This window comes from Euprymna scolopes, chromosome 38 (genome assembly GCF_053919585.1).
Source record: "Euprymna scolopes isolate OS-2025 chromosome 38, ASM5391958v1, whole genome shotgun sequence".
Lineage (NCBI taxonomy): Eukaryota > Metazoa > Mollusca > Cephalopoda > Sepiida > Sepiolidae > Euprymna > Euprymna scolopes.
The window spans coordinates 34033118-34058022 of record NC_136519.1 but is presented as its reverse complement, the minus strand read 5'-3'; the positions used below and the strand labels follow the sequence as shown (position 1 = coordinate 34058022).

Genomic DNA, 24905 nt, shown 5'->3' with positions numbered 1-24905 from the left:
TCCAATGCTTTAGAGTGTTATCTTCATAATTAGTGATGAGAATAAGAATCCATTAATACAAATCGTGTAGGAAAAAAAAATCCCAATGTGTAAAAAAAAAAAAAAATTTATTTTTATTTTCTTATTACAAAAAAAAAAAGTTTATTTTTATTTTTTTATTACAAAAAAAAAAAAGTTTATTTTTATTTTTTTATTACAAAAAAAAAAAAAAGTTTTGCAACATTGCAATCTGACAAAACTTCCAGGAATTTTGTTGTCAACATATTTTCATTTAGCTAACATGGCAGGAAACACTTAAAAAAATGAAAATAAATAAAAATAAAATTAAAAAAAAAAACTTGCAGCGTTTTCATGGCACTTTTGTCATCAATTGCTGTTTTTTTTTTTTTTTTTACTAAATCCCCATTTATCAAGGTCCAAATAAAGGTTAATCAGATGGATGGATTGTCAGCTAAAAAAACTAGTCAATGATAAATAAGTGTTAGATGGATAGATTCAAACCTTGAAAACAGCAATTCTTTCCACTTTGTCAGAAACATTGTTTATGGCTTATCTTATTGTTTTTTAGTTCTCACATTCTGCAAGCAATATTTTTGAGAGAAGAATTGTTGTTTTCTATGTTAGAATCTGTTCATCTAACACTTATCATTGGTATGGTTACTTTTAGACCTTGAAGCTTTTTTTTTTTTAATTTTCACCCCAAACGAGGCACAGTGCCACTTTGATGTAGGGGGTTAATATCAGGGACATAAGTAGCAGGGATATTATGGAGGGAGATGAGCAGCAAGATATCTGTTCACATTACACTTGTCAGTACAGTTGGGAAAGCAGAATCCCGGAAGGGAGTTCCAAAATCCAGCAGTTCTGGGAATGAAACTATTGGAGTAGAAGGCTTTCTTACACCTAGGGATCTCTACTATGAAGGGGTGGGATTTAGCTGCTTGTCGGGTTTATCAGAGATATTTACGTTGAGGGGGTTACAAGTGCTTGTGGTTCGTCAGAGCATTCACCATTAAAGTACTTATAGAACAAGCAGAGGGATACAACATTTCGTCGATGGGACAAATGCAGAAGCCTAGATGACAGTTCAGAACCTATCAGGTTGGCGACTCTCTTTTGAACCCCATCCAGGAGTGAGAGACTAGTGGGAGATGCACCAGCCCAAATGTAACAACAGTATTTCATACATGGGCGAATGGTGGCTTTATAGAGGTACAGGATACTTTCAGGCATAAGTAGCTTTCTAGCACGGTAGAGAGAGCCCATCTTCACAACAGCCTTGGCAATGCTCTCAATGTATCTGTTCCAACTCATATTCTCTGTGAACGTTAGGCCAAGGAGTTTAAACGAAGTACTTCCAGGTAATGTTTTGGGCCATTGCTATTGATGGCAGAGAAAGTTTCTTGTAATAATTGAAGGAAACAAGTTTAGTCTTGGCAGCATTGAATGTGATTCATTTTTTGTCCACATTCCACTACGTTGGAAGTCTTCCTGCCATTTCCTTAGATATGTGTTCATTTGTTTCCCCCTCGTGCCTGTTATAAAGTGTGGTGCCATCAGCAAATATGCCCATCTCGGACAATTTTATCAGGGAGGTCATTTATGAATATTAGAAATAATAAAGGTCCAAGGATAGACCCCCTAAGGTACTCCCGCATTTATATCATATTGTTTAGATGTACAACTGTCGGGGACAACCTGGATTTTTTCTCTTAAGAAGGATTTAATTAGGTTAGATATTCTTCCAGCTCCTTAAATCAAGTGGCTTCATGCCTTGTTTGGACTGATTTTCATTTAAAAAGAAAAAATAATAAAGAATATTATGTGAGGTCTTCCCCTCTATGGATGATCTAACAAAATTTAAATTTCCATCTCTCTGAATGTGGTATCCTTATTCTTGGGTACTATATCAGGTATTGATTAAGAAAAATAAATCTACACATTAAGTATCTACATAGACTAAGTTTTCATGTATCCTTTTTTTTTTTTACAAAGGTAGTCACCACTGAAGGCTACTTTTTTGTGAAAGTCCAGCAAGGGAGGACCATAGATTGGAGCTCAGACTAGCATTTGTCATGCAAATAATGCTAGAGCAGAAACAGACTCACAACGTCTCTTCTGTGGGAAAGAGGTTGTTGGGAAGAGAAAAATCTTTATAAAGCCAAAAGGCTATCCTCCCAAGCATCATATCCTCCTGCTGAGGCAACAAAGTATTACCTAGTTTGTCTCCTCCTTTTGCAAGTGGAATGAATTTACTTCACAAACATCACAAATGAGGACACCTAATGAAAGACAATAAACTTCATCTCTAAAAGAAAGAGGTGATGTCTGGGAGGATGACTTCCTCCTCTAAACAGATGCTAGGCTATGATCTTAGGCATAAAGCTGGATTAATATCTTTACATGTGCTCCTATGACAAAAGGATGTTAGTTTATTTTTCATTTTCTGTCACTGTTTTATACTGAGATTAGACGTATGTGAATGTTCATTCACAATTTTGTTTGGTGCTTAGCTTTACAACCAGATGGCCATTCTTGTCTTATTGCACCAATTATCCATAGTGTGGCAACAAGGACACTTTGCCGATGTAAGACAACAGATGCATAGTGTTGCAATATTTTTGAATTGGAGGATATGATTAAAGAAAATTGGAAGGTTCTACTTATAGACACTGGCAATAGGAACTGACCAATCAGATGGAGCCATGTTTTGCTAGCAACCAATCAGAAACTGACATTGCTCCATAAGAATATTGGATTTTTAGAATTCTTGCACATATTTTTTTTTTTTTTTTTGTGTCCATACAAGAAAGATCTTTGCTTTTTGTCTGCTGAATTTTACAGCTCAAAACCTGTAGAGATCGGCTGCCGATCGAGAACTCTTTTTCATCTCTTGCACTTGTACAGATTAATTACCCATTGGAAACTCTTCTGAAATTAAACATGGCTTTTAATTCAAAACTTAGGATGCCCATCATTATACACAAAGGGATTTTGTGGATGTATTAGCCAGCATAATCACATTGACACACCAACCAAAGTTAAACAACATTGAACCTGGTCAGTACTAAATGGGTGACTATTTGGAAACACCAGGTGCTGTATGTGTTCTCTGCTTATCCTGGATTGTTTCTAGTTGTAGATTTCTCCTTACCACTGGAATCAAACAGTGCAACTCAGGAGAGGTGTGGTTGGAAATTGTACAGCCTTTGTTTCACAATTACAGGCACATGCACCCTTACAGTGGATATCCATTGTTTCTCAAGACAGAATGAAGGCCGTAGATTATTAGCCAGGAACTTTACCTTGGGATCTTCCTACTAGGACTGCATGATGCTGAACGGTATTTAGCACAAGATCAACAAGATCGCTCAAACTTTTGCCATGCAAGTTTCCAACTACGAAGCATGAAAAGAGTCTGCCCCAAGAAACGTGCAAAAGGAGGGAAAGAAGTTGAGTAGTTATTACTGCTAGTCATTAGTAGTTTTGATATGGATAACAGTGGTTGCTTGTGTACTTTGGTATTTATATCTCTTTCATAGTGAAATGTGACATGAGGATCGGAAAGTGAGATTCAAAAGGAGACGCAGTATGACCTGCATAAAAGTCCCTGAACAGCCCTGTCAGCATTATCTCATAGAGGCACCTCAGGTGATTAGCAACAAACTAACTCCTTCTCAAAGGGGAGAAGGCAAAGCCTGGAAAGATGAACCTCCTAGAACTGCGCAAGACCAACAACATCTCACAGTCAACAGGGAAATGGCCATTTCAGAAATAACATAGACTGTTGATTTTAATGCCGTGGGAGAAATCCCCAGGCCATCTTGTCCATGATTACCGATTGTTTTGTAAAAGAGGATCAAAATGAAAGGTTGTTAATGTCAATGAAAAGCATGATTGATCAAATAATGTTTGTTATGCAAGTTTTCTAGTCTAAACCAGATGTGATGCATGGAGCTGACCAGCACATGAATGCTGCATTTTCCTCAGAAAACTCTGGTCATTTGAAATTGTTATCCTGGTGCTTTAATTGAAATTGCATTATGTTGTTGATATTTTTTATTTCAAATTAAAAAAAAATAATAATAAATAAATGAAGAATTAAAATTGTTGTCTTTCAGGGAGGATGGAAAAGACAGTATGAAATTCTATACTGATTCCCATTTCTTTGTGGACTTTTGGTATGCAGAAATGCAAAAGGAAATTGAGCAGAAAAAGACTGACATAAAAGCAAGAAAAAAACGGGTAAGTTATGAGATCATCGTTTGTAAATAAGAAGTTTTGAGGTCATATTGTTCCCTCACCCCTCCTCCTCCTCCTATCTACCTACCTACCTACCTACCTACCTACCTATCCCTGCATATCTTTAGTCTGGACTGAAGCATGGTTCTCTTAAATTTGGTATGTTTTAATCGATTTTCATGATGGTTATGGTTGGCTTTATTATTGGTTTCAAAATCTTTTTCTCACCTCTAAAAAAAATAGGTAGAAAAATGCTGGAGGTGAGGGGGGGCTGTAATATTTATTTGAAGTAAATTTTTTAAAAATATATTTAAAATGTGTAATGTTGAGTAAACTATGAAGCAGCATGGAGGGGTTCTGATTAAATCTGAAATTTAATAAAACGCACTCTTCGACAAAGAAAGATTTAATTGATTTTTTTTTTTTTTTTTTAAATCAAATTAATTAAAAACTAGTTTGTTTCTGTAAACTAATGAACTAAAATTGAATTCAAGTTTTCACAGATAGATTAAAATCATTAGGTTTAACTACTTTACTAGAGAAAAACAAGGAAAGATTTTGGATTATTCAGACTACTGTTCTCATTTTGAGCGTTATTTACACAATGTTTTGGTTGATGTAACCTCCAACCCTCTTATCAAACTTGGGTATTGCCACAGAATTTCAAACAGAATCCTTCATTTAAACCACTGGGATAGCATGCTCTCGTTCTGTCAGCTATAATTGGGTAGAAAACCTCCAGAAGCGGTTGAAGCTTCAATCCTCACATGGACAAGATAAATCTGAAATTGGAGGTTACATCAACCGAAACCTTATGCAAATAACATTCAATAGTCCGAATAACTTAAATAATAGGAATTATCAATCCTCACCTCAAAAATTCAAAAACAAGGAAGGATTTTATTGTGACTGTCAAAAATAAATGGAATTTTCTAAATATGGAACCGTTTTTTTGGTTCAAAATAGTATTTTACTTAAATTTAGATTTAAAAAAAATTTTTTTACTTAATCACAAAGAAAAAAACTTTTTTTGTTTGTTTTAGTTTTTATAAATAACATTTACACTGTAGCTATATTCATTCTTCCAAAATGTTATCCATTAAAAAATTATTTTATGATTGATAAAAATTTATCCAACAATAGAAAATAATAGTTGGTTCATAAAATGTGCTTTTTCAAAATCAATATATAAATATTAAGAAGTATCAACAGATGTGCTGTTGACTTTGCGAGCTGAGAAAAGTATTATTTAATTAATTGGAATGCTTATTAATTCCAAACTATTATCCTCATCTCTTAGTTGTTGTTTCACGATGTTTCGGCCAACTATTCCTCTGGCCTTCGTCAGATAGTAGCCATGACGGGATAGGAACTCCAAATCTCCTCAGCAATTACTGCCTTCCATAGTTGTTGTCGTCTCATCGCGTTTTGGCCAACTAAACCTCTGAGCGGCCGTGGGTAGGATTGAAACCGCTATCTTCAGACAATGCTCACTTGGAACCATAGAGATTCAGATGCTGAGGATGCAGTTAGGAGATTTGAAGTTCCTATCCTGTCGCGGTTAGCACCTGACGAAGGCCAGAGGAATAGTTGTCTGAAACGTTGTGAAACAACAACTAAATATGAGGATAACAGTCCGCAATAAATAAACGAGGCTCAAAAGCGTTTCCTCAAATAGTGATGAAGACGTGCTTGTAAAGCCAAGTCAATTCTATTTTCTTTTTCTGAATCAACTTCTTTCTCATAAATAATAAAGTTGTAGTAAAGTTTTTGTTTTCTATCTACCACGTCTTTTATTACATTAAATCTAAATTAGTTAATCAATTTATCCCCGGTTCAATCTCAGAAGGCCCATTTGGAATGATGGTTAGTGTTCACTAATGGGCCCAGAGTTTCTGGTTCAATCCATGGTCTAGTTATATCAAACACCCCAAAAAATCGTACTTAATGCCCCTTGTTTAAACATTCAGCATTATAAGATGAATATCAAGGGTAAGTGGAGTGGTCCTAAAAAGGAATAATACTTCTCCCTACAAACAGAACCTCTGGGTCACCCTCAAATTGGAATATAGTCAACCTCTTTATGTTTATTTGTTTTTTTCTCCTCCTGTATATTTTAATCAAATAAAATACATCCTAAAATTTTCCTCAGTTTTGGGATTGAGTTATGCTTGAAAAAAAAAAAAATTTTAATTGTTCTTATTAGTCACAATTTGGAATTAGCTCCCCAAGTTACCCATCTATTACTAAGTTTCTATGTATCATTTTCACACTGTATGTTGTTTGACCTGCCCCCCCCCCTCCGTCCTTTATTGTATCCTATCTATCACGATCATTTCCATCACTCTTTATTAGCATTCATCCAAGATAAATTGAGCTTGCTCCTCTCATTTGTACAGTTAATGCACTTCGCCAGAATAAATCATAAGTTATCACAAAACCTGACAGGGCTCCGGGGTCGTCATACTTGATCAAGATTCATGTAATAAAATGATAACCATGGTTAGGTCCGGTAGATACACATGATTCCATCATATCAATTGAGACCAAGTTCCAAAAATGTCAAATAGGTAAAAAGTGGGGTCCTTTCTGCTACCATTCCAAAATTGATCAGACTTTTGTGTTCTATTTGTCTTTGTCTATGGTTTACCTAAAACCCATAAGGATGGTGTACCATTAAGACTCATACTATCAATGATTGGGTCTTCCCACCATAAGGTAGCCAAATGGCTTTCAACAATTTTAAAACCTGATTTTTGGAACATTATAGTTCGTTTTGCATTAAAGACTCCTTTTCTTTTATGCAAAACTGTAATTACTTTGACAAATTTATGTGTTATTTTGATATTTGTAGTCTTGTAACCCACTTGTGGAGACTATTAGTGCATGTGCTGATATCTTATATCGCAGTCATCTAGCGAATCCCCTATTTCCTGAAAATATCCTTCTTGAATTAATGAAATTCGCTACTATGTTGGTAAAATTTAGTTTCCATGATGTTATGTATAAACAACCTGATGGTGTAGCCATGGGTTCTCCCCTTGGACCAGCTTTGGCAAACATTTTTGTGGGTTTCCATGAACAGAGTTTATTATCTGGTTCTCAAAAACCAGATTTTTCGTTATGTTGACGATACTTTTTGTTTGTTTGACAATGAAACGAAAGTGGACGCTTTTTTGTGGCCCTTAATTCATTCAGTTCTTAGGTTTAATGACACACAATATGGTTTCCGTTCTGCTAAATCTACAGCAGATGTGCTTAGTTATATTTCATAGGATTAGCGAATCTCTCGACGGAAGCAACCTTTCTAGGGCAATTGCTCTTGACATATCTAAGGCCTTTGATAGGGTATGGCATAAAGGTTTACTTCACAAGATCTCTAGCTATGGTATAGCTGGAAATGTCTTCTCAATTATTAAATCATTTCTTTCTGATAGATTCATAAGAGTAGTAGTTGATGGGAAAAAATCAGAAGCTCACATTATTAATGCTGGAGTCCCTCAGGGGTCCCTCCTGGGCTCAACTCTTTTCCTAATCTACATTAATGATCTTCCAAATCACATCCTTACATCATTTGTAGACATTTATGCTGATGACACTACTATTTATGGTAGCACATCTAAGACAGTAAACAACCAAGTTCTCTCCGATTCTCTCTCCTCTGATCTTGAGCATGTGGTACAATGGGGAAAGGAGTGGCTGGTTACTTTTAATGCATCTAAAACCAAGCTTCTATCTTTACATCATCAACATTCTGATCCACATCTGGCATCAATTGAAATGAATGGCTCTCGTCTTCAGGAGGCCTCAAGTTTTCAGCTTCTGACCTTTACTCCTGATCTTAAATGGAACTCGCACATCAAATCTGTTGCCAAGGCCGCTGGAAAAATGGTGAGATCCTTCTATTGATCCAGTAGATATCTCACTGCTGATGCAATTCTCTATCTATATAAGAGCCAGGTACGTCCAAGGATGAAATACTATTGCCATATCTGGGCAGGTGCTGCTAGAAAGGACTTGTACTGCCTTGAAAGAGTTCAAAATAGACTTTGTAGCCTCATAGGAGATGCCTTTTTCTCTTCCTGCAACCTCTATCTCACAGAAGAGATGTTGCGAGTTTGTCTCTGCTGTATAGTTATTTTCATGGAAAGTGTTCGACTGAGCTTCAGTCTATGGTCCCCCCCTCACCAAACTTTCAGAAGAAACACTCGTTTAGCTGAAAACACTATTAATAATTCCCCCCACTCTTTATCTGTGCCTAAACCTAAACGTAGATTCCATGAACAAAGCTTCTTTCTTAGAACTGCACGCCTGTGGAATTGTCTTCCATTTTCCTGCTTTCCAACTGACTACAATATGGTTGTCTTCAAGTCTAATGTAAATTAGTTCTTGATTAGCCGTTCCACTTAACAAATTTACCGAATTTCCATTTACTAACGATTACTATATTATCCAATTTCTACTGTACACTCTTTAACCCATATCCTCGAGTGACCTCTTGGCCTTGATAAGTGGTGATGCCTATGCAAAAAAAAAAAAAAAAATTCCAGTCTTCCATTTTTGGATGTACTTGTTTCTAAAATTCTTTTAAGATTTTTCACTTCTGTTTATCGTAAACCTATGTTTTCAAGTCTTAATACATGCTAGTACTCTTTTTGTCCCAAAAAACAAAAAATTAATTTAAGACCCTTTCACATAGGGACCTAATGATTTGTTCAAATCTCTATCTGGATGATGAGATTAACTCTATCACTAAGACCCTGTGTAACGATGGTTATCCTTTGGATATCGTAAAATCTAATACATAAAAGGCAAAATAGGTGCGCGCATTTGTGTATGTCCATGAAAGGATTTTTGCGTCGCTTAGATTCCGAGAGAACTTTTCTTATATACTTCCTAGATCGTAATATCTCAGATTCGCAAACGAATATTGTCTCTATCTTTATTTTTTTTTTTTAGTTTTAAAAAATTCTCGCTGTCCCATCCGGCTGTTTGTTTGCCTTTTTCGTATCTGTTCTGCAATTGGTCCTTGGTCAATATAAGGGAAACCCTTCACAATATTTAGATATTTATAAAGAATCAAAATCAGAACTGATAATTGTATTGGAACCAGGAATTTGGAACAGAATCGGTAATTGTATCAGGATTGGTAAAAATATTGGAATCGTCCCATCACTAATTTATATATATATATATATATATATATATATATATAGAGAGAGAGAGAGAGAGAAAGAGAATATATATTGCTCTGTAATTACATTGAGCTTCTTAAATAAGGATTGATATATAATAAGAAAATATATTTCTACAGAAATATATATATATTTATATATAAGTAATATTCTGTTTGTTCCTTCCCTATATTAAACTTTGAAAAGGGCCAAATACCATTTTTGAATGCCAAATTGCTTTAAAAAGACCAAATTTGTGAAATTTGGTTCTAAAACGCTAACCTGGCAAACCTGGACAAGAATATGAGAGCGGCCTTCATTGAGATAGCCTCGTTTTGAAATATCAGAATAATAATATATAATCATAGTTGTAATGGTGTGAGAAAGAAACTCGTAAGTGGTTCTTCACTGAAGAAAACAGTTAGAAAGATGTAAATTAGAGAACATAAAGAAATAGGGTGCAAAAGAACATTGTCTTGCTGGACCGAAGGAGTAAATTAAAAATGTCTCTTACGGTGTGATTTTATTTATACTGAACTATGTAGCACAATATTACTTTCTTAGTATTTATTAGTATTTAAAAATTTATCTCATTTAGGTCAGTTCTATGTTTCAAATATAATGTACACTATTTTCATAGAAATGTTATAAACTCACATTTGCTGTGTGTTATTGGTTCTTTTATCAAAAAAAAATAATTTTTTGCACCATCCAGAAAAATATCAGCTTTATCAAAACATTTGTTGATTGAATATATTTCTCATTACATGGGGGTCCTGGATATGACCTAAAACTATATCCGATGGTAAGGCCCCACCTTGCGGGCTTTGGGGAGTGTGGAGCCACCCTTTAATTGCCATTGCTCCCAGGTCCACTCTGACCCGGAGTGGTATTACCTGTTAGGGTCCCAACTATGGGTTAAATAGAATCTGATGTATAAAAAATATACTCCATTGAAAGTCGTTCCTCAAAATAACTAGATTCGGCATTAAATAACCTGAAAAAGGTTGATATGCCGTAAAACAACCAACCAACCATTACATGGGTCCTGCTAATATCTAAAATTTTTCTTTAAAATTATAAACTTTATGGAAAAGTCTAAGTACTTCTCAGTTTAAGAATGAATTATTTTTTTTTTTAAATATTCTTTCAATCGAATATGTTTGTGCAATATCTCGAATTTACTTGAAAAAAAAAAAAAAAGGATAGCATTGTTACAGTTTGGCTCCATTGCAATTAATCTAAATTTTTCTTTAAAATCTCTTGGCCAAAAAAAAAAGATTTTTTTTTTTGTTAAGTACATTGTCCAAGTCTTTCACCCACGTTCACTTTAATCTACAAGTCACCTTTGGATCTATTTCAACTTGATGGAGAGGGTGGGTGTTAGTGCTTCTCATCTTATTAGCCTCATCTTTATAGTTTTACAAATTCCCATGACGCATCAATATTAACATTTTTTCCCCCTCCAATTGTGACTTGATAGTTTAACAAGAGGTCATTTATTTTTTGTTAATGCCATTTTATCATAAAACTCATATTTCCAAGAAAAAAGATTCTTGCTCCGTTCTTTAATCTCACATCCATTTGAAAAAATTAAATCGTTTGATCAACAAAGATTAAATGCAAAAAAGTAGGTCTTATTTCGATTCTTTGGATTATTGTTCTCATCTTTGAGTGTTATTTTTAACAATGTTTTGGTCAATGTAACCTCCAACCTCGGAAATCTGCATGGAATTTTGAGCGTAACTTTTTATTTAATCCATAAAGATATGATGAACTTGTTCTGTCAGCCATGACTGGGTAGAAATCCTAAGTAATTCCCAATTGTCTTTTTAGTGTTACCCATGCAGATAATTTAACCGTCAACATTCCGAAGAGTGTAACATTATGAAAATAACACTCAAGATGAGAACCATAGTCCAAAGAATTACAGTAATACAAATAATCAATCCTCATCTAAAAAAAAAAAAATTCAGAAACAGGAACGAAGTGTAGTATCTGTTCTGATACTACACTTCACCTTTTCTGACCTCAATCAGTGGAGGAGAAATCCTTCTAGACTGAGGCAATTTTAATTTTTGTTCCTATTCAGAGTGCTCCTTTTTTGGGGAGCTGGATTTTCCCCACATTTAAAACCGACCTTGTGTCTAACTCTGCCCTCGTGGGGAGGCAAATGAATAGGAACCTTATTGCAAAAATGTAATTCATGGTTATTTTATGACACTAAGAAAAAAATTTAGATTTTACTCATTTCAAAATGAATTGTTCCAAAATCAAATATACCAGAAATATTATTCTACGATAAAAAAAAAAAAAAACAAAAAAAAATTGTTACTACTCAGCCTTCAGGTTATGATAAGTGTTCCGTTTTCCCCTTGGTCAGTTGATAAGCAATAAATTCATCTCCCTCCTCATAAAAGAGGATGTAATGCTGGATATTTACTCGCCTCCTCATGAGGTCAGTTTTTGCTATGATAGATTCTGCTACCCAAAATCAGACATTCTGGATGAGAGCACAAATGTAATATAGTTTTGATACCCTTCCCCTTAAACCTACTAATATAAAAAAAAAAAAAAATTAATAAGAACTTACTTTTATTAATTAGTTGTGGAATTTCCATGGGTCTCACTAGTATGTATGTATGTGTATATATCATATATAAAATAAATGACACATTTCAAGATGTTGACCATCTTACCATTTCAACATTTAAATAAGTTGAAATGCACAATTCTTGACAGCACCTGTTTTGTAGTGCAAAATCATACATTTAATTATTGAAATTATTTCGCCCTTAACTCATCAGAAGAAAAAGCACTTATCAAATAATATAATATAGTAAATAATTCCACTACCACAGGTATATTTATATACCATTAATATTATTTTATTGGTTGTATACAATCAATAAAATATGAATGGTATATGTACTTGTACTACTGGAATTGTTCGCTAACTATATATATATATATATATATATATATATATATATATTTTTTTTTTTTTTTTTCATTTTTTTATTCAATTTTCACCCCGAACATAAGCACAGTGCCACTTTAAAGCAGGGAGCTATTATCAGGGACATAATTTGCAGGGACACTATGAAGGGGGATGAGTAGAAAGATGTTTGTTCACATTACACTTGAACTTCCGCATATCAGTACAGTTTGGAAAACAGAATCCTGGAAAGGGGTTCCAAAGACCTGCAGTTCTGGGGAAGAAACTATTGGAGTAAAAGGCTTTCTTGCACCTAGGGATCTCTACTGTAAAGTGGTAAGACTTAGTGGCTTGTTGGGTTTGTCGGGGGTAGTTACGTCGAGGAGGTACAAGTGTTTGCAGTTCGTCAGAGCATTCATCATTAAAGTATTTGTAGATGCAATATCTCGTCGATGGGACAGAGGCTGAAGTCTAGATGACAGTTCAGAACCTATCAGGTTGGCGACTCTCTTTTGAACCCTGTCCAGGAGCGAGAGACAAGCAGCAGATGCACCAGCCCAGATGTGACAACAGTACTCCATATATGGGCGAATGGTGGCCTTATAGAGGTACAGGATACTGTCAGGCGTAAGTAGCTTTCTAGCATGGTAGAGGGAGCCGACCTTCTTTGCAGCAGCCTTGGCAATGCTCTCAATGTATCTATTCCAGTTCATATTCCCTGTAAACGTTAGGCCGAGGAGTTTAAAAGAAGTACTTTCAGGCAATGTGTTCTTGGCCATTGCTATTGGTGGTAGAGACGGTTTCTTGTAGTTATTGAAGGAAACAAGCTTAGTTTTAGCAGCATTGAATGTGACCATCCATTTTTGTCCCCATTCCACTACAGATTGGAGATCATCCTCTAGTGTTTCTGCCATTTTCTTAGATATGTGCTCATTTGTTTTCCCCTCATATCTGTTATAGAGAGTGGTGTCATCGGTAAATATACCCATCTCCGAAACAATTTTATCAGGGAGGTCATTTATGAATATCAGGAATAATAGAGGTCCAAGGATAGACCCCTAAGGTACTCCCGCATTTATGTCATATTGTTTAGATGTACGACCATCAAGGATAACTTGGATTTTTCTCTTACTCAAGAAGGATTTAATTACGTTATGTATTCTTCCAGTGATTCCATATGATCTAATTTTCCTTAGAAGACCATCATGCCATACCCTGTCAAAAGCCTTAGATATATCCAGGGCTACCACTCTACCCTCCCCTGTTTTGTCCAGTGAACGGTATATACGTTCAGATACTACAGTTAAGATATTTGCTGTTGAACGGGCTTGCCTAAATCCATATTATTTGTCAGTCAAGAGTTTAGCAGCTGTTAGGTGCTGGACTAGGGCTTGATTAACTAAGGACTCAAATATTTTGGCAAAAAGCGGGAGGAGGTTAATGGGGTGATAATTTAGTGGGTCAGTTCTTTATATATATGCTCTCAAAGTGCAAATCCATTTTTATTAATCTTAAATAAATGTGGCAATATTTAAAAAATAACTATTTAATATATACATTAAAAGTATTTATGTAGAACCCTGGGATATAGTCTTTTAGGTTACGATATTGAATATGGTGTTTTTCCGGCCACTGGTTATGGTATTTACCCCGCTTTACTGTGTTATTTACAATGTTATTTGATTATATACATGTGTATTATATACTGTACTGTATTTTGTTACTAATTTTTAATGCTTTATTTCGGGGTTCTAGTGTGTGTGTGTAATCTATCATTTAAAAATATGGTAAATGGTTATATAAATCAAATCCTATTTCATTCATAGCTTGTTACAAGTTATTAATTTAAATTTTTTGGTAGAAATTGGAGCACCGGGAGGTGCTGGTAAAATTTGGAATGGATGGAGTACGTTTAGGTAGCTTCTGTCATTACTAACTAGTAGAGCTTTACTAGTTTTGACCATGTGTGATGATGTATGGAAGTCAGATGTTGCCAGTGAGTGTTAAGAACATGCATTAGATGCTAAGAAATTATGAGAATAGGATGAATGTGTAATGTGAGTCTTAAAGATAGTCTTAGATCTGATTATCAGTATACAGAGATATGTGCAGAACAGGAGACTTTGTTGGTATGGTCACATTAAAAGAATGGTTGAGATTTTGGGGGCTTGTAGATGTATAACCATTTAGGTAGGCAGGGGATGCCAAGGACAACATTGAAAGAAGTGATGAAAACGGACTTGATAGAAACAGGGTTAAATAAATGTCTGGGTAGGTTCGTTTGGAAGTTAATTTATTAACGCTGATAAAACACATTCCAGCATGTAAAATGGATGTTGGACTGAATATGATGCTAATGAATTACTGCCCCAATCTTTTTAGTTATTTTTGTCTTTTTTTTTTTTTTTTTTTTTTAATATTACATTTCATATACATATAAAAAAAAAAAAAATGGCTAACACTAGCACAAAAGCATTTATTAAAAAAAAAACTGAAGGTATTTTTTATGACCTGCCCCAGCATAGTATAAACACCCCCTCCCCCAACCTCCTCATGTTAAGAATAGCTTTCGAGATTGGGAGGTGGTTAACGTTGTTTTACTTAAGAGGAAATGAAAAAGAAAAAGAACTTTATTTATGGAATTTTTTTTTTTTTTTTTCATCATTATTATAACTTGTACTCGCTAGGAGTTTTCACACAGGTCATAATCAGAGATTACACACTGATAATAACTGGGGGTGTTCCCTGGAGTCTGAGTGACAAGTATCCCCAGATCTCTGGTATTCTTTAAGGAACCTTTGTATATGACTTTGCATTATCACAACAGCTACTTACCATTGATTTTTCTCTGACAATGACGATTAGTCTCCACTGGGATTTGAATGACAATAAACCTCCCCAAGGTTTCAATACTTTTTGCACTCCTCCATACGAGTAATAATAAGTGCTTTCCCTCCTCGATCCTTCAATTCTCCTTGATCTTTCATGTTATTGTTAGTAGTAGTATTGGTATTTTTAGTATTGTCAGTATTATCCCTTAAGTCTAAAGAAAAATGGATTTAATAAGACTGTACACTATAAACACTTTTACACTTTAAATGTAAGAATTTCTGAAACGTAAAAGTTATACGAATAAAATCACAAGAAATATTTGATACTTGAATAAAACCGGCATCAAACAAAAGAAACAAAGTAAAGTGATGGACGAATGCAGGGATTGCTTATGCTAAGAGTACAGTGAGCAGAGATTGCTCAAATGCCATCAAGCATTTGAGCAATCAACAGGCATAAAGAGTAAAATTGTAAAAATTCTATCGGAATCAACTTGAAAAGGTCTATCATTGAAAGTTAGTATAAATAAAACAATTTTTATACATATTAAGTCACAACAATGAAACTGAAAGAAAAAAAAAATGCCCTTTTCTATGGCATGTGAAACGTAAACCATGTGACTGTTAGAAATTACTGCCTGCAATGTCGGTTATATAAATAAATATACACAATGACTATTATTATATTATAATGCTCTTTAGAAACTAGAGAGAAAAAGATACTTTGAAACCGTTTTTGTTTGCTCTTTGGGAATTGCATGGTGCTTGTCTAATATTGATACTGCATGCCTCTCTCTCTCTCTCTCTCTCTCTCTCTCTAGATGTATGGAACTTAATCGAAAATTCTGTTTATGAATATTACTCTTAGCAAGTAATGTTTTTATTTCTTTTTTTTAGTTTGTTTTAGTTCTTTCCTTTTAGTGTTTTCTTTTTTCCTCTTTCTTTTATCTCTCTTTTTTTGTTTCTTTTTTATTTCTCTAATAATGACACTTTCTGATCACAATAAAATTTTTTATCCGATGTAATACGATCTTTCATGACTTTTAGAAAGAAGGGTTGTTTCTAGATAACGGCATTAGTAGCTCTCATCTTTGCTTTGACAGCAGAAAACCCTTTTTTTAAATTTTTTTTTACTGGTGGTTTAGAAATAAAGATGTTAGGGTCCCAAAAATCAGATTAATTCACAAAAAATAGTAAAGTATGACAAGCCATTTAAAAGAACGGAAGACGCATATGTCTATATATTGTTTGAATATTTGTCTCAGCCGACTTTAAACCTGGATATTGGCATTGTTACTGCCGCCTTTGGTAGACTATTCCACAGAACAAAAGCACAGACAGGGTGCTGCCTTTTCTTTTTTTCTGGGACGAAAGTTCCTATGGTGTATGTCTTTTGCTGGGTTTTGTAGAGATCCCAACTACATGTTGAGATATAAAAAGTAAAACTCCTCAAAAGGTATATTTAAATTCCTGTTGATATTATTAGGAATTGTCAATGTTAGTTGGGTTTTGATTTAATGAAAACCGCAGCAGTTGTCTCTTTAACTTGTCTGTGTTTGTGATGACATGTTATTTAAGTTTTTGAATAACTTGGAGTTATCTCCTCTTTGTATATAAAACGAGTGATTGCGTGTCACTCGCTCTGTTTATGCGGACATGTAAATATATACACACAATCTCTTTTCCGTGTCTGTGTTAAAACTAAAAATGGCTACATGTTAATTTATTTATCTTTTGTCAAACATCAATATGACTTCCCATGTGAATTTTATTTAAAACAAACAAGGTATGTTTTTATTTAATTTATAATTAACTATAAAAGATTAATAATTAACTAATAATTAACGAACAGATATTTTAGGTCATAATTGTTTTCCTTTGTATCCTCCACTGCTTAAGTAAAGGGTAATTATTCAAACATCAGTGGCATGATACACCTAGAACAGCCTTGATGTCTTGGTCGTAATTGGCAGCCTGTTCCACTGTGCAGTGACCTGAACCAAAAAAGAGATACCGGCTTCCTGACCCAAAATGCATCAAACGTTGATATTGTATTTTTTCCTTTCCCTTTGTAAAACTTAATCATGTTCTGCAAAGCTGAAAACGAAAACCAATAATTTTTTTCTATAAAACAATTAAACTAAACACCATGAATAAATATTTGATGATAAAAAAAAATTGAAACGTGATTAAATAACCTGAAAAAGGTTGATGTGCTGTAAAATAAAACAACTAAACAATCAAAAACATACGTAGGATCTGTTTAGAAGTTTAAAATTTAGCAGAAATTTGACGACCTCTTGATGCACAGATCACCATAAATCTTTAGTTATTGTATCTTTTTGTTTAACCCGTAAATCTCCTTTAGATTTAATTCGATATGTTAACTATCCGTTTGCCAATAGAAAGAAAGAGTGAAAAATGAAATAAAGTCCCTTTTTTTTTTCTTTTTTTTTTTTTTCATCTGTATTTACTTCAGGCCACTAAATACCTGAAATTAGATTGGTCTGTAACTTCTTTACCAAAATTTGGCAAATGTTTAAATTGGAAAGAAAAAAGGAAGTTGGAAAAGGTTTGACTTTTAATTTGGCAATCACTTGATTCATCAGCTCATGTCTCAAATCTATTGTGAGCCAATCACTGTGGAAGAGAGAGAGAGAGAGAGAGAGAGAGAGAGAGAGAGAGAAAGAAACGCAAGCAAGCAAATTAAGAACACTTAACAGCTTTCATGAAGGAAAGATCTTATTATAACCTCCAAGGCATGCGTACACTATATACCCGGAATTGTTCAGGAGATATTTAATAAATATAAATTGAAGAGGAAAAAAGGGAAAAAGATTAAAATGAAATCTACACACTTTATAGGATTTATTGTACCTGATAAGTCATTTTTTGAAGAGGTCAGTTTTTCTTATTTTGTACATTAATTAGAATAGCCATCTTTGTAAGTTTAAATGCTAGTATAATTGTGGATGTGTCTCTTTTTTTTTTGTACTTTTTTTTTTTTTCTTTTAGCTGTGCCCAGACATATCTCTGAAAGTTTCAGTTTAAAATATCCTTTTTGTTGCTATTGTAACAATCCAGGGTTGCAGAGTTAGTTTCAAGAAGGAATCAGATTGGTAAAAATGATAGGAACTGCAGTTGGGTCTTTTTAATCTTAAAAGGGAGCTCTAACAATAGCACGGCACCAAATTGATGGACATTTTTTAGATACTGAAAACGCACACGATTGAAACCATGTACCTTTTGACTGCAACTCCTATACAAACCTCATCCTTATTGATTTTACGTGATTTTATTTTGCTTTGAAGATAAACATCAATTTGTGTAAAATGAAAAATTGTTCAAAATGCAATCTATACACTTAATAGGATTTAATGTATCAGATAAATAATTTTTGATAGTCAGTTTTCATTATTTTGTCATCTTTTTAAAAGCTATTCTTGTAGGTTTTATATGAAGATAAAGTTGCTTGTAGTGAGCAACTTAAACATCCATATATTAGGAACCTTGTATAATCTAATAACAGGTCAATTTATACTAATTGATCAAAAGCATTAAAAAAACAATCAAAATGTTTAATATGTGCATGTATGTTATTTATATATATATATATATATATATATATATATATATATATATATATATATAATGTATATTAGTGATAGGACAATTCCAACATTTTTCCCAATTCCAATACAATTGCTGATACCGATTCAATTTTAATTTCTGAATATGGAGTATTTGGTGGAGGGGGGTCAGATTACTTCAAAAATAATGTAATATGTACATATATTTTCGAAAATGTAAAACGTATGGGTGTGATGTATAGATTTTAGTTTTACTGGTAGTTTAAAACCAATAAATATCATTTCATCATTAATGCAAGCCGGAAAAAAATAAATTTTAAACAAAATCAAAGAAATAAAAAGCATAAAAAGAATCGTTTTGGGTATCAGAAAATAAGCATATAATAATTGGTTGTTTTTTTGCATAACGAAACAGATCTGTTAAAAATATATATTTTGATATACGGAAAGAACTGTTTGGTAAGAAAAATAAATGTTTGAAACTTGAAATGCAGTTACACTGTTATATATATATATATATATATATATATATATATATATATATATATATCATTTTGTGTGTGTGAGTTCTTGCCTTTTAGCTTCCAAAATAGCTGAGCCTATCTTTTGCAAATTTCACACAAAGGTAATTTATATATCTGACAGTGTTCTTAGATATGTTTTGTACAGAAAATGATCCACTAAGTATCGGAAGCTGAAAAAATCTGATCTTAAGAATAGCCTTTCTCTTGTAGACAATAAAATAATTTTTACAGGGTGAATATTTTACGTTACACCGATTGGTGTAACGTAAAATATTCCCCTGTAAATATATTTTATTATCTATAAAAGAAGAAAGACTGTTTAAGATGATCAAGCCCAAATATCAGCTGATATAATATTGTAAACAAACACAGACGAAATTTGAATGACATTCCTTATAATATATAATTATATAATAATCAGTAGAGGATTGATTCTATAATACATACACAATCTGCATGAATTAAAATATATTGTACGACCCGGCAACATATATATATATATATATATATATATATATATATATATATATATATATATATATATATATATATATATGACCACTTCATTTAATCAGAAATTAATATACGAAAGTATAATTTTTTCTGCGTAAACTTTAAGTATTTACTTCAACAGTGCTCAATACATAGGTAGAGCTAGGTAGTAAGTTATAAAAATATATATTGCAATTAAGCTACACAAAATATTCCCCAATTCATCCACGCTAGGATTCGTCAGGCTTATATATATATATGTGTGTATGTGTATGAAATGGTGAACCTAATATCTTCTTCAATCTGCTCGACTAGCTTTTTCTCATTCCATAAGTACAATATGGGATAGAAGAAGCAGGTAATTCCTAATTATTATTCCCAACTATCAACCTACCAAAGACTGTCTCATCGAACAAATTACTGCTTAAAACTTTCTATTCGCTGCACTACCTCCAAACACACACATATATATTAATGTTGGGACAATTAATCGAAAAAATCTTAGCTTTTTGAGCTATCGGTATTGGAATCAAAAAATTTGAGCCTATTTTCCGATGCCAAAACCAATTCCTTAAATAATCTTTTACATTTGATTTTGGTTTAAGAAACATCTTCCACTGCTTGTAGCAATAAAATAATAAATATTTATTGATTTAAACTTCCAGTAAGACTAAAATCTCTATATCATCCCCTCACAAGTGTGTTTTTACGTTTGAGAAAATATAGGCATATTTAAGATGTGTTTTTACAGTAATCGGGACAAAAGAACATTTTTATAGTTAAATGTTTAGAGATTTATAAAGAATTGGAATAGAGGAAAATAAATCGTCCCATCATTATTATATATATATATATATATATATATATATATGAAAATGAAAGATTAGTAAGTATAACCTTTTTTAAAACTCCCCCTCCCGTAATTAATGTACAAACTTTTACAATTGCTTCAGCATAATAGGAAGAAAAAGGTCATCATGAATAGGCATTTTGACCGAATTTTTTTTAACATTCATCAGTAAAAATTAAAGTAATTCTTTTCTTGAATTAGAAATACACTGATTTAATCCACCATTGATTCAAAGCGCATGAGTATTACTGTTGCATCTGACATCAATAGTTAATATGAGGAATACATTTGCACAAAAAGTTATGAAATGAATTATGTATCTTTTTATTTTCACTCCTTCATAATCACTGATAACAAATATATACCAAATTTGTTCTGTTGATGGATTAAATTTTACCCACCCTGGTATGAATATTCTTATATATATATATAATGGCTACTTAATTTTATCACATAAATTAATATATGAAAATTAGTCCTTGCGCAAAAGAGCCACAAAATGTTTTAAATAATAATAATAATAGAATAACAATAGCAAAGACTTTCGCTGGCGAGGACTACTATTGACCGTAACCAGTTATACAGTCCTTTTGAAATTTTCATCTCTATTTTTCTCGTTATGTACTGAATATTTGTTAATGAAACCTATATGAAATATCTTCCTTATTAAATTTTAAAGATTTTCTATTCTGAAAGAAGTTTTAAAAAATTTAATCTAAAAAAATTATTTTAAAGTTTTTGTTTAAAAAAATTCAGATTTTCTCATTCAGACCTGTATTACAAAGAGGGGGTTGCAAAAAATGAGTTGTGGTGTGAAGAGAAATACAAACTGAAACAGAATATTCAGATTTGTAATAATACAAAGAGGGGGTTGCAAAAAATGAGTTGTGGTGTGAGGAGATATACAAACTGAAATAGAGAGAAGGGGAGTTTTAAAATAACATCTTTAAAAGATAAGATACAAGTTAGAAAAGCATTTCATCCCAGGCATGAAAATTGTTAAACAAAATGTTTTTACTATAGGCTTTAAAAATAAAGGTACAAGATTCGATTTGAAATTTATTTATCTTCAAAGTGCACTTTTATAAATTTTACAAAGTAAGGTATAAAAATTTAATTTAAATTGAATCACTTACCTTGGATTTATTTTATGTTAGGTACATTTTGCAATTTAAAAACATTATCTTTCATCTAGCAATTAATGATATAGATATAAAATTTTCAATGATTTTTTAAAAAAGTATTTACTTCAACAGTGCTCAATACATAGGTAGAGCTATGGAGTAAGTTATAAAAATATATATGGCAATTAAGCTACACAGAATATTCCATGTAGCTTAATTGCCATATATATTTTTTTATAACTTACTATATATATATATATATATATATATACAGTTGATGATCCTCGTTTTCTATTTTACAATTTAAGTTTTTTTTGTTTGTTTCTCACCCCACTATTATATAATTTAGTTTTCTTGTATAACTATGGATTTCTAAACAGAAAGTCGTCTTATGCACATGCTAATTTAATTTAGTTGTTTTTTTTTTTGTTTTTTTTTTCCAGAAATTTGAAAACTGCGTTTATTAAATTTATTGTTTAAATTATTTTATTTTGGTATCTTTTTGTAAAATACCCAAAGCTTCTGTAAACTTATATATATTAGTCTAATATTAGCTTTGGGTAAAAAAAGAAAAAAATGTAAAAATAAAGAATGCAGTTTAAATTCCCAGAAAATAAAAAGAAACTAAATTTAACCCATCATAGACTTAGCACCTACATAATCCGACTTCTAAAAAATTTATTATTACAAAAGAGAATTCATTTATATAAGGATGGGGAAAAAAAATACTTAACTCAAACTGTTAAATAGACTTAGCACTTGCATAAGACGACTTCTCAAAAGTTTACAATTATTAAAGAGAATTGAACTGTATAAGGATGGAAAAAAAGAAAATAGAAAACAGGAATCCTCAGCTGCTTACCATGTGGCTGTTTTGGAGATTTAAAAACAGGACAGCTGTAAAATACATGGCTTTCCAGTGTGTGTATTATAAAAAAGGGGCAGTTTTCTGTGTAGGTGTTTTTATATCCAGCTAAAAGTTAAAAACTATAAAACAAACATCCACAAAATTGGCATATTCTTGGTCAGTGTTGAATAATATCTAAATTTAGGAACAATGTATTAATTCTCTGGGGGTCATCTGGGCCAGGCTTTGTCAGGGAGGTCAGTTTTTTTTTAGTGCTATCTACAAATTTGGAGAAAAAATGCTGATTAATTCCTTGGTGAATCTGTTATATAAAAGAGTTGTATCTATGTATGTGTGTGTGTACATGCGTGCATGTCCAGCCAGAGAGGAATTGACTGGGCAGGGGAAAAAGTAGGTTAGAGAGAGAAAGATGGACAGAAGTAGAGAAATAGAAGCTTTTGATAGAAATATGTTATACTTTTGCCCCTGGAAACACCGGCATCTGCTAGCAAATATATGTGCATATTTATCAATACTCCTATGAATTTGAGTTTGTGTGTATTGATATTCATGTTAAAAACCCTTTTTGCTATTTATTTAAAAAGAAATATATTGTTATATATGGGTTGTGGAATTGCATTCATCTGCAAAAGATTTAGCTAATTTGCATATTCTTTTAAACATTTATTTGAATTAATTTCCTAGATGGCAAAAGGGAAACCATTATCAGAGTTTGAGAGAGGAAGGATCTTTGAGCTTAATAGGGGTGGAATATCCCATAGATCCATTGCAAAGGAAGTGAATCGTAGCAAAACGGTCATCACAAATTTTTTAAGAAATCCAGATCAATATGGACACAAAAAGAGTCCAGGTCGACCAAAAAAAAAAATAACCCTATCACTGGATCGTCGTATCAGAAGAAGTTTAAAAATAAACTCCAGTATGAGCTCAAGTCGATTTAAAAGCCAAACAGTAGCAGAATGTAGTCCTAAAACCATCAGAAGGCATCTGAAAATGAAGGGTTTCAATCATTTAAAGTGACTGCAGAAACCACGTCTTCTTGAACAGCACAAAACTAACCGACTTAAATATGCCGCCAAATACCAGACTTGGGATGAAGCGAAGTGGGAAAATGTAATTTTCTCCGATGAGAAATAGTTTAATCTAGATGGTCCAGATGGATTTCAACACTATTGGCATGATAAAAATTGGCCCAAAGAGACTTTTTCAACTCGGCATAGTGGAGGAGGGTCTTTAATGATCTGGAGTGCTTTTTCGTCAGCTGGGACCCTAAAGTTGCAAGTAGTGAAAGGCCGGCAAACATCATTGAAGTACATTTCAAAGCTTGAAAATGCTTCTATCAGGACTAAAGGTCCATGTCAGTGTGGAAGAAATTGGATTTTCCAGCAAGACAACGCTGCGATAAACACTTCTCGACAAGCACAAGAATACTTTTCTTCAAATAATATAGAATTGTTAGATCATCCAGCATGTTCTCCGTACCTCAATCCCATTGAAAATCTTTGGGGATGGATGGCAAAAGAAGTGTTCAAGGATGGAGCCCAGTATGATTCAATAAAGGAACTTTCTGATTCAGTTTTCAGTACATGGGATAAAATTCCTTCGCACCTGATAAAAAAATTAGTCGCATGCATGCCAAAGAGAATTTTTTAATTAATTTGTAATAATGGAGGCTATACTAAATACTGGGACCCTTTTTAGTAATTTATAATTGCCTTTTGTTAGATAAATTATCAGTGGTCTTATCATTTTGACCAAGTGAAAATGTTTGTTTTTTAAAAAATAATTATTAGATCAGGGTTAAGGTTCCGAATGAAGCAGATTTCATTTTTTTTTTCCATCATATTTTCCCTTTTGGCAATGGTTTCAACTATTTGTTTGATTAAAAATTCTATGATATGCGGAAACACTTACTTTCTTAAGTGATCTTATGATTTTGACCAGGACTATATATATATATATATATATATATATATATATATATATATATATATATATAATTTATTTATTTAAAAGATTTTGCCAATCAAACTCCTCTATCAGTTTTTGGTCTACAGACATGAAACTTAATATATAGGATATTCGAACCCATGCAAAACTTTATATTTGTGTTTTAGCTGTGGAAAATTGGTGCAAAAGTGTGAAAATTAAAGGAATGGAATTTGCCAGGTGTAGGTCGAACAACGGCATTACGAATATGCAAGTGTAACGTAATAGCTGTTGGTTCATTTTTTTAATTTTTAGCCTTTATATCTGCAAAGCTCAGGCATTA

At 32.8% G+C, this 24905-nt stretch overlaps 1 protein-coding gene across 5 annotated transcripts in view; it reads left to right on the top strand.

Annotated features, from left to right (window-relative positions):
• The window catches only part of LOC145263129 (uncharacterized), a 340479-nt gene that overhangs the window by 235695 nt on the left and 79879 nt on the right, over positions 1–24905 (top strand). For all 5 annotated transcript variants that reach the window (XM_080120072.1, XM_080120075.1, XM_080120074.1 and 2 more), the window contains one exon: positions 4122–4245. In XM_080120072.1, coding sequence (XP_079976198.1) covers positions 4122–4245 — 124 coding nt within the window. The remainder of the gene's footprint in view (positions 1–4121; positions 4246–24905) is intronic.